General features: G+C 43.0%; 1 protein-coding gene and 1 pseudogene across 1 annotated transcript in view; both read left to right on the plus strand.

The window, feature by feature from the left end:
* The window catches only part of efr3a (EFR3 homolog A (S. cerevisiae)), a 160,776-nt gene that overhangs the window by 123,607 nt on the left and 25,463 nt on the right, over positions 1-11,706 (plus strand). The window contains exons 10-11 of the mRNA XM_078265096.1: positions 2,756-2,891; positions 10,493-10,660. Coding sequence (XP_078121222.1) covers positions 2,756-2,891; positions 10,493-10,660 — 304 coding nt within the window. The remainder of the gene's footprint in view (positions 1-2,755; positions 2,892-10,492; positions 10,661-11,706) is intronic.
* LOC144526512 (tripartite motif-containing protein 16-like) lies at positions 7,138-8,823 on the plus strand (annotated as a pseudogene).

Here is an 11,706-nt window from a genome sequence, read left to right on the forward strand (position 1 = left end):
GTACCCCCTGCAGTCCTCCACAGTACCCCTAGCGGGACACGTACCCCCTGCAGTCCTCCAGAGTACCCCTAGGGGGACACGTACACCCCTGCAATCCTCCAAAGTACACCTAGGGGGACACGTACCCCCTGCAGTCCTCCACAGTACCCCTAGCGGGACACGTACCCCCTGCAGTCCTCCAAAGTACACCTAGGGGGACACGTACCCCCTGCAGTCCTCCAGAGTACCCCTAGGGGGACACGTACCCCCTGCAGTCCTCCAAAGTACCCCTAGGGGGACACGTACCCCCATTTGAGAAACACTGTTCTAGTGGGTTGGGACTCGTTGGTCTCTAGGAGAACCAGGCAATGGTTCTTACATATTTGAAATGTATTTAAAGCTGCAGGAGTTATCATTTAAAAACAAATGCCAGCATTTGAAGCAAAGACGAGTGGGCATGCATCAGCTCCATACAGCAACCTGGTCCAGAACTAATTAGGGCTCTTTGTCGAATAATCTGTCGATTAGGTTCTGGATTAATGGTTTAGTTGTTTGGTCTCTAAAATGTCAGAAAATAGATTGTTGCATATTTAGCCATGAATATTTAATACTTACCAAAGTGAAAACAAGTTTTCAGGGATAATGGTCCTGTATGATTAAAGCTCACCAAATACCTAAATTATTAACGGACTTTGAGCAACACAAACACACACACACACACACACAGCCGCAGCTTCTGTCTATTTACCATCAGACTGCTGACACATTTATTACTGCTGTCAATTACATTTTCGAGCATCCATCTACACTCACAGATAGCCCAGGCCGCCATCCCACCCCCGCTCTCTCTCTTTACTCTGTCTGTTTGTTTAATTGGTTGCTCGTCCAGGAGTTCCCAGGTGACTCTGAGGTGCTGCCACACATAAAACACAAAGGTGCTTGTGTGTGTGTGTGTGTGTGTGTGTGTGTGTGTGTGTGTGTGCGCTCCGTCTGCCAGGAGACCGCGACAGGCGTCTGATTGATCTTAGTGACAAAAAACAAACCAAATGCACCCCCTGCAGAAACGTAGTCTAACATTCTGCTCTCAGGAGGAAAAACGACAAAGTTTGGACCATTTTAAAAGACTGATCTATCTGAAAGCAGCTGCCGATGATGATGGTTTTTAATTTCCGAGGTCTAGCTGAGAGCCGGCAGCTCCAGGGACATTTTCAGGGATCTAAAAGATTACCGGGAAATATCAGGATTTGCTGTAAAGGGTTTGTGTCTCGAAGCAGCCACAAAGGGCGAAAACCATCAAGGAAGAGGAGACGCACAACCCATAGACAGTATATAAACTGGACCAACAGATGCCGTGTCTCTGGACGGAGACCAGTGAAGGATATTAGAAGCTCTTTCCCGGTGATGGCTGAGCGTTACTGAGCAGCCTCCAACTGAGCTTGAAGACGTAGATGTGACGTGAGCAACCTGTCTGAAAGTTGGAAGTCTTCTGGTAGCTGTGCCAAGAGAAATCTCAATCATTCCCAATCTAGCAGAGACGGAGAGCGTAGGTATATGTAAGGAGATAACATAGACACAGGCTAATTATTGATCACTAAAATGATAGTTAACATTAGTAATTACACTTAAACAGCTGATGGAAGTCCAAACTGCCTGAGAGCTTCTCCTGTACTATACAGTAACTCCTCTACTATGAGACAGTAAGTCTCGTGGTTATGACACAATCGTTAGCCTGTTTTTACAAAAACGTCTGCTACGGAGCCATAACGTGAGCTACAAGGTAATGGAGCCTTTTATACATTGTCATGTTTCTTTAGAAATAAACAATGGACAAATAGTCTTTAAACGCTTCAGATGTAAAGTTATTCGCTGTCAAAGTGGCGCCAAAATGAATGGGAGTCAATGGGATGCTAACGGGAGGTGAGTGCTAGGTAGCATCAAAATGGCGCCATAGGAGCTACGCTTGCCAGATGCTCATTTACCCCCTTCACCAGATTTCTACACTCACAGGAGCAGGAAATAGACCAGGATGCACTGCAGTTGTCATACTTTTTAATTGCCAAAGCACTTCACAAATGATAATTATGAATACAGATTTTCTGAAATTTGTGGCTTTTTTTTGCCACATTATGTAACATTTTCAAAATGTTTACCCAGCAGGAATATAAAGTCCATGGACCAAAATGTTGTTACTAAACAGCGTGAGTGAACGTGACTGACAGTGTGCTGGATTCCTGCTTCCTTCTCAGTTTAAATATTTGCTTGTGCTGTCTTCCCGTCCACCACGCAACTTGTCGTCCTCCCGGGCTAACCATTTTTTCCGAGGTGTTTGAAGCTTTTTTGAGGCTTCTGTGGCTTTTTTCACTACTTCCGGATATACCACTAACATCAACTTATTCCCATTAGTTATATGAAAGTATACCTTATACCTGTATCTTTGAGTTAAAAAAAAGTCACTGTCAAAGTTTAGTCAGGATACTGTTTAGAGGTAGACATCTGATCCTTATTTTTCCTTGAGAAGAGCGTTGTATGGAACAACCCATGTTATTTTTAGGTAATTTGCTTGAAAGACACCCACATTTTTGGATGTAGAAACTTTGAAAAATGGGTCAAATTTGACCCGAGGACAACAAGAGGGTTAACCTAAGATGTATTTTCTGATCTGGAGCAGCTGACAAACTGGCCAGTCCCATTTCAGCTGTGATCAGACAGGATTAGTGCAAAGCGAACCCTTCTTCTCCTTCTCCTCTTTGTCTCTGTGTCTGTGTCTTTGGTCCAGGCTCAGCACTCCCACCACGTCATCCAGCAGGTTCTGAATCACCTGGACACCCACAACAAGAACACGCCGCGGGCCCGAGCCGGCATCGTCCAGGTCCTCCTGGAGACGGTGGCCATCGCCGCCAAAGGCTCAGTGGGTGAGTTACAGGAGCAATCTCAATCAATCAATCAATCTGTATTTATAGTGCACTTTCAAGTTGACTAAAGTGCTGTACAGAAGATTATTAAAAGGCATAAAGTACATTACTCACGCAGGCATACAATACAAAAAAGAGGAGAAGACAGCCATACAATCAAACAATAACATCTAAAAGAAAGCGTGTGGTTTCCAAGGAGAAGAGGTGGGTTTTAAGAAGAGATTTAAAAACAGACAAAACAAGTCGAAATCTGCACACTTTTACTGAACAAAGTGCTCAAAACACAACATTTACTTACTTTCTAGTTTCTAAAGATATCAAAAGGTTGTTTACTTTGGTCCCAACTTTGAGCAATAGACAGTTATCACAAGGTCCCAGGTTTGATACCCAAATCAGACTACATACATTTTTAACCCAGCCATCCACCTACATCAGTCTCTCAATTAGATTTTTTCCGACAGGAAACAAAATAGCATGAGCTTAAAGTGGAAACGGAGAATAAAGGTGTTTAAAAAGGTGTTGACGTGTTTTTATCCTCAATTCTGTGCTTTCCTTCCCCTGAAGTGTTGTTGTGTACGTGCTAATTGGCTAATAATGAAACACCTTTGAGAAGAGAATGAAAGTCTTCCGTCCACTTACCAGGAGCTACAACACAGCTGCCAGAGTCCCAGTGACCACAAACCCCTCCGCCACAAAAAAGGGGGTTGATTGTCGGAGAGGGAATAGAAATAACAAGTTCACTTCATTTTAAATTCAGTGCTAAATGAAAGTGATATGTTCCACTGAGGTGAGTTTATTTCAATCTGATAAAGAATTAAACCTTTTTACATTACATTAATTTTATCCAAAGCGACTTGCAATAAGTGCATTTAACCGTGAACCCAAAGTTGCCAGTCATGCACTATAGACCTCAACAGTCCCGCCCACAGCCGACTCTGGAAGTTTCTCCATAAGGATTTAGAATATCAGTGCCAGTGGTTCCCAATCTGGGGTCCGGGGACCCCTCAGGGGGCGGCAAAGATCACAGGGGGTGTCCAAGTCTTTATCTGGTTTGAGGTTGAGGTAAAAAAAAAAAATATTTGCACATGTTAAACAAATTATGATAATACACTAGAATATATAATGTATACAAAAGTCTGTATAAAAACTATATATTTTTGTTCTCGCTTAAAATTGTAGGCAGGCTACTTAGTAGGCCAAACCTCCGGGACCTCTTAACCTGGGACCCCTGCTGTCATCGGGTCAGCTGCTAGCTGCTAGCTGCTAGCATCCTCGTTTGTCCTGCCGTCACAGCATCACTATTTTATGAATGAAACATGGTGGAGAAACGTAAAAGTGCTGATAACTGCTCTGTATCAAAAAAGAAAGTAAGGCTCTATCTCGAGAGTTACCTCAACTTCGGTTTCGGAGGGGGGGCTCAGCTTTTCTTAGACATAAGTAGGGGGGGCGCCAAGGAAAAAAGGTTGGGAACCACTGATCTAAACCATCCGAGGTAGACTGACCACGAGCTATGTGGTGTAAACCATCCCATAATGTCTAAACCATCCCATAATGTCTAAACCATTCCATGTCTAAACCATCCCATAATGTCTAAACCATCCCATAATGTCTAAACCATCCCATAATGTCTACGTGGTTGTGTAACGAAGGTTTCTGCTCCCGTAGAAGCTAGAAGTCCGTATGAAATCAACCTTGTTTTAAGAAAAACATGTTTTACCGACAATTTAATGGACAAAAACTACACTACCCACAATCCTAAGCGTAACAGTAACGTCTCTGATTGGTCCAACTCGCTGTTACCATAGAAACGTTTACCGTACCGGCGACACCATGAACGGCTAGAGCGAGCTGCTACCATTGAAGTCTACGATAGTTTCTGTACACGGTCTTGTACCTTTTGCTTTTTTGCCGTTTTCAAAATGTTTTTTTGCACCGAATCAAATGTGTTATACTCCCCATTCATCTCGTAGCTGGTTGGCTCGGTTCCAGACTTAAAACTCTATATAAGCAATTTTCGAAACGTCAGTGGAACAATTGAATGGGGAAAAACACTTCCGGAGACAGAGGTGAAAAAAAGTGGGCGGTACTGTTGAGCTCTAGTTATACGTTTTCTTTTTCATCTTTTCATGGACAAAGATGCAGTCTGAACAGGGGAGATTTTTTTGTCTAAAGACATGTTGAGTTTCTATTGTCCTGATGTCAGTGGGAAGCTTGTGGAGCCAAGACAACACACAGTCGGGAAAATGCCAACGTTTTGTATTTAATTCCTCCAACCTGTGTTTGTACTGCGTCCCCCTGGAAACACAACAACCTTCCATCTGGATAGGAATGATTCCCGAGTCCAAAAGAAGTGATGTGTTCACGTTTGAAAGTGAAAACCCGACTCCTCCCCGTCTGTGGCTCGGTACAGTATGATAGTGTGGTTAGATTTAAAGTGAATGTTTAGAGACTTTCCCCCCTCCCCACACACCTGGCATTTACAAGCATCATGGGTAATCATAGTCTGTCTGTATTTATCTACATACTGCAGAAATCTTTTTTCAAGAGTCCTGGCCAAAATTGCAGCACAGAGATAACAAAGTAAAGTAAGAAAAATGTCAAATGCAAGCCTGAAATATAATGTAAACGCTTGCACAAACAGAATGCTCCATCAGACTGTGACACAATGTGGGAATGAGATGCATGTTAATGCCAGGTGAACACAATGTCTCTGTTTATACCAACAGATCTTAATGTTAACATCTCAACATACACTGAGTGACCAGAAATACAGAAACGTCTGAATGATGGAGTAGAATCCAATACAACAGCCCTGCAATAAAATTACAAAAACACAGATGTTCTCACTTCTCTAGTGGTATCCATCCATGCAGATAGTTTAAGAGCTTTTTAGCTTTCACAGTCAATTCAATCGACAATAACATTTAACAATATAGAAACACCACAAACTGATTTGGAATTTGGGTGAACCCTTTAAAATGTTAGAAAATAGTATTTCTTTGGTATTTTTACAACTACATACAGTATATATTATACTGTATATATATTGAAAGGTTTGTAATATTTGGTTTATCTCATTTACACACGTGACGGAGCAAAAGTGTTAGGAACTCTGGGAACTATAATCCATTCCAGTACAAGAGTACTATACTGTTGGATTCAATACAAAGTACTTTACAGGGGTTTCTGTTTTTCTCATTATCCACTAAACTGGTACCCTGGAAATCCAGAGTTCTGGCGTGAGCACAGCTTGAATTAGCTCAGCGAGTCACTCTGGCATTGAGTAATGATGCTCATTAATTATGCCCTGGTAGCCGAGCTGCACCAATCACATCGGTGTATCTGATATAGGCGGGCCAGAGGCCAGCTAAACGGATGATTCCCATCAAGTTGTGTTTTTGTGGCTGGGAGTTGGTGCTGTAGAATAGCAGAGGAACGTGATGCTGTACCTAGATCTGTGTACATGTTTCCTTGGTAGATTCAGTGTTAAAGGAACGTTTGGAAACCCTTTCATTTAGCTTGTAGCAGATGAGAAGATGGATATCTGTTGCAGCTATGTGTCTAGTAGAGTTGTATCTAGGGTGTGTTTAGTAGGGCTGGGCGATATGGAGAAAATCAGATATCACGATATTCTTGATCAAATACCTCGATATCAATATTGCGACGATATTCCAGGGTTGACAATTGGTGCTTTAACAAAATATCTTCACACTTAGAATTTAGATAAATAATCGTCAGTAATGTGGACATAATGTGTCAGTGGGGAAAAGGCAAATTATAGAACAGCTAGAACAGTCTGGTAAGTTCCGAAAAGTACAGCACTTTACTGTAATGCAGCCTTTAAAAGACAACACTGTCATATCACGATATTACAGTATCCAAAATCAAAGACGATATCCAGTCTCATATCACGATATCGATATAATATCGATATATTGCCCAGCCCTAGTGTTTACCCTAGTTTAGCATACAGACTGTAAGCAGGGAGAAACGGAGAGAGACTGTTAGCCTATCTTAAGCGAAACAATACATCTTCCGACATCTTCCAGGTCTGTCTGACTTAGATGTTGTATCTTTGTCGTTCATTGAACAGGCACAGAAACAAATATATTTGAACAAATCCCAGATTACTATAAATTCGCATGATAGCTTAAGTGGCTTAAGTATTACAATTTTCCAACATGTTTTCAACCAGAATAAGGGAACGTTTAATGAGAAACAACAACATACAAATACATCGATACAAATGTTTAAAAAAACACTCGATCACTCTGCTAATAAAGCAGTGAAGGACAGTGGGAAGATCTTCACTGAGCTGATCCGTCTCATAGAGAAAAGACACTGATGTGAAGCAGCAGATCAGATCGGAGCAGGAAACTGAAGTGAGTCGAGTCAAAGAGCTTCAGGAGAAGCTGGAGCAGGAGATCACTGAGCTGAAGAAGCTCTCACATACACACACACACAACCAGTTTCTACCCAACTACCCCTCACTGTCACCACTCAGCCAATCTACATCCAGCATCCATATCCGTCCTCTGAGCTGCTTTGAGGACCTGACAGCGGCTGTGTCAGAAGTCAGAGATGAACTACAGGAGGTTCTGAGAGAGATGTGGACGATCATCTCAGGGACTGGCTGTTTTACTGCCACAACCAGAGCCCGAAACCAGAGCTGACTTCTTAAAATATTCACGTGAAATCACACTGGATCCAAACACAGCAAACACACTGCTGTTATCTGAGGGGAACAGGAAAGCAACATTCATGAGTGAAGATCAGTCTTATTCTAGTCACCCAGACAGATTCACTGATTTTCTGCAGGTCCTGAGTAGAGAGAGTCTGACTGGACGTTGTTACTGGGAGGTGGAGTGGAGTAGTTATGGAGTTTATGTAGCAGTCGCCTACAAGAATATCAGAAGAGACGGGCTCTCGGATGAATGTGCATTTGGATGGAATGACAAATCTTGGGCGTTAGATACTTAAAAAGACCATTTTTGGTACAACTTTGTCCAAACCTACGTCCCAGGTCCTGTGTCCTCCAGAGTAGGAGTGTACCTGGATCACAGTGCAGGTATTCTGTCCTTCTACAGCGTCTCTGAAACCATGACTCTCCTCCACAGAGTCCAGACCACATTCACTCAGCCGCTCTATGTTGGATTTCAGCCTGTCACTCCTGGAGACATCTTTTGGTTGTGTGAACTGAAATAGACAGAAGACATCTTGGGCCCTATTTTAACGATGTAAGCGCACGGCGGGAAGCGCCTGGCGCAGGTGTGTTTAGGGCGTGTCCAAATCCACTTTTGCTAGTTTGACGGCGGAATAAAGGGTCCGTCACTTCCCGCTGCGACACGATAGCAATACGCCAAGAATTCACCTGAACACACCTCCCTGTAAGACCAGCACGCCCAGAATTCACCTGAACACACCTCCCTGTAAGACCAGCACGCCCAGAATGCACCTGAACACACCTCCCTGTAAGACCAGCACGCCCAGAATGCACCTGAACACACCTCCCTGTAAGACCAGTACGCCCAGAATGCACCTGAACACACCTCCCTGTAAGACCAGCACGCCCAGAATGCACCTGAACACACCTCCCTGTAAGACCAGCACGCCCAGAATGCACCTGAACACACCTCCCTGTAAGACCAGCACGCCCAGAATGCACCTGAACACACCTCCCTGTAAGACCAGCACTCCCAGAATGCACCTGAACACACCTCCCTGTAAGACCAGCACGCCCATGGGCGCAAAGATGGGCGCAGGTGCATTTTCTATTTAAACAACGTGGGCGCTGGATGGAAAATTGACAACTGTGTCGGTCTTAAACTAGCAAGTTTAGTTTGAGTTCCTTCCTGTGTCTGTTTAGCCATGGAGGCTATCACTGTCATCACTGCTCATGATGATGTTTGGTGATCTAAAAATGTAAACTTAACAGCTCTAAATGTTTGATGAATATTTGTATCAATATATTTGTAGGTTGTTGTTTGTCTTTCATTGCATGTCGTCAATACAATACTTACTTGTAATGGATTATTACACTTATACACGTCTTATTTCTACTTTTACTTAAATAAAATATGTACTTGAGTATTACACCGTAGTATTTCTGCTTTTACTTAAATACAATTTTTTTTTACTTGTAAAACCTTTTACTTACTTATTTTATTATGGCTCATAGAAGGTAGATTAGGTTTGTTTTTGGCCATTTTTCAATTCATTTTAAGTGTTTTGTACATAAAAAAAAGTCCTTGCTTTTAGGGCAGTGGTGGCCTAGAGGTTAAAGAAGTGATCTTGTGACCGAGAAATAAATATAATAAAAAATCTGGGTGGGGAAAGTGAATAGAGCAGCGCTTGTCCCTCCCTCATCACCACCACTGAGGTGCCCTTGAGCAAGGCCCTTAACCCCAACCTCTCCAGTGGAGCTGCTCAGTGGCCAGCAGATCAGACTGTGGTTGTACCGGGCAGCTTCCAGGTATGAATGTGATCAGATCAGACTGTGGTTGTACCGGGCAGCTTCCAGGTATGAATGTGATCAGATCAGACTGTGGTTGTACCGGGCAGCTTCCAGGTATGAATGTGATCAGATCAGACTGTGGTTGTACCGGGCAGCTTCCAGGTATGAATGTGGAACTGTGTGAATGTGACAGGTCGTCATTGCAAATGAGAATCTGTTCTCTCAATCGACTTACCTGGATAAATAAAGGTTAAATCATTTTTAGATCAAGAGTCTTTTTTTAAAATGTTTTCTCAGTGTTATCATGGCCCCAAAGGGTTTGTCATAATCCGAGACGTTGCTTTTTTGTGCCAAAGAAGTAAGACAACTGGACCAGAGAAGACTTGAACGTGACAAACGGCACAGATACACATCTGTTGCAGAGGACTGCATGTCCCATAGTTCTCTGGGAACCCTTTATGAACCCTTAAAAGCCTTGCTCAATGATGCTGTTGCAGTCTGACTTTAAATAAGGCATAATGTTATACAGTAGATGCTGTGCAGCCAAACACTCGTCAAACTCTCAGAGCTTCAAGTCAGTCAAGCGGAGTTTCCAAAGATACTAAATATGTCAGGGTAACTTTTAGGAAAATGGGTTATAAAATGATGTACAAAACATTGTCAAGTGGAACAAACTGATACAGACTATATTTTACTGTCAGACAGTGTGGAATGAGATGATTTGTTTTAAGCCTTAACGCTATTATAGTGAAAGAGAAAGCAGAATAAATCCAATGTTAAGTTGTCACTTTTCTTAAGTTGGAACAAAGGAAAAAAATCCTGCACTCCGTTTATTTCGGAGGGACCGAAATGTTAGTTTTCTGTAAATAAACGCTGATGCTGTAGCAAGAGCAGAGTGCGGGATTCTTTCTTTTGTTCCAAGTTGATGATATTTTCCAACGCACCTGCACAGAAGAATTTTTGGATGTGTGAATTGTTTCTTCAAAAAAAGTCCCTTTTCTTAAGGAAAGCTAGAACTTTCATCTCTGCTTCACAGTCGTCACATGTTGTCACACAGAAGATGAGTTGGTAGTTTCACAGTACTGGTAGCAGTTCTATTCTTTGCCTTTAATATATCTCTCTACGGTGACTGTGTGTGTGATTGCAGGGCCCACAGTGCTGGAGGTGTTCAACACTCTGCTCAAACACCTGAGGATGAGCGTGGACTTTGAGCTGGGCGAGAGCTCGAGGAGAAACTCCAGCACCAGCGTCTCGTCCGGCCGCGGCAAAGAGAGCGAAGAGAGAATCGTCCAGAACGCCATCATCCAGACCATCGGTACCGCAGCTTTTTTTTAACTTCCTGTCGTATTCACCACGTTCTCACTCCCATCGCGTCAAAAAGCGGCACTTGGTCAGGTATCTTTGGCGTTTGTTATTGACGCAAAAAGTCTCCTTTAGCGTCATATTTAGACGCGCTTGATCAGGACTCTTGGTCTAACTTTTAGACGCTCTGGTTCGGGACGTAGGTTTAACTGAAATGCAGCACGAGAACGATGGTGGGTGGGGTTACAAAATGTACGTTTCTGTGACACGTGGGACAAAAACGGGACATGAACCCCGGTCTCCTGGGTGAAAGGCCTGTGTTGTTTGACCCATCCACCACCCCAAAAAGCCTACTTGCGCGGCATTTCGGTCTTTCATACTACTCGCTACCGTTGTCTCTCTTAAGACTACGTCATCTTACAGCGCCGCGGTCGAGCTGCTGCTCTGCCCGGTGCGTTCCACACAGATGCTAAAGGGGGAGTCAGTCAGTGTCTGACGCTGAGATATACTGACCAAGCGTCTGGATTTGACGAGTTGGGAGTGAGAACGGGTTGTCGTATTAAAGGATAAGTTCAGACTTCTTCTATCTAAAAATAATTTTCAGCTGTGTTCTAGTAAAGATGATATCAGAAGACAGAATGTGCCCAAAAACTCCAAAGTTAGTGAGTACTTAAACTAAGTATCATGAGGAGGTTTCCTACGTTGGACTACAACCTTCTTGGTTGCATTCGAGCCTGTTAGCTATGCAAGTTTTTTTCCGTAAGAGAAAGGTAAGTCATCATTTAGAAGATGTACAGTAGGGTCCATTGGTAATCGTAACCCAATCTCCAAAAATCAAATACTCCTGGACATTCCCATACAACATGTAAAAAAGAGCTGGTTCCAGGGCGGGCAAAATGAACTATATGGGTCAGGTATTAATCCCATTTTATGTCTAATTCTCGGTGTTAGGTATGCTCTATGACAGTGTTTCTCAAATGGGGGTGCGTGTCCCCCCAGGGGTACTTTGGAGTACTGCAGGTGGTACGTGACATTTTTGCAAAAATGCTAATTTAAATG

Source organism: Sander vitreus, chromosome 12 (assembly GCF_031162955.1).
Source record: "Sander vitreus isolate 19-12246 chromosome 12, sanVit1, whole genome shotgun sequence".
Lineage (NCBI taxonomy): Eukaryota > Metazoa > Chordata > Actinopteri > Perciformes > Percidae > Sander > Sander vitreus.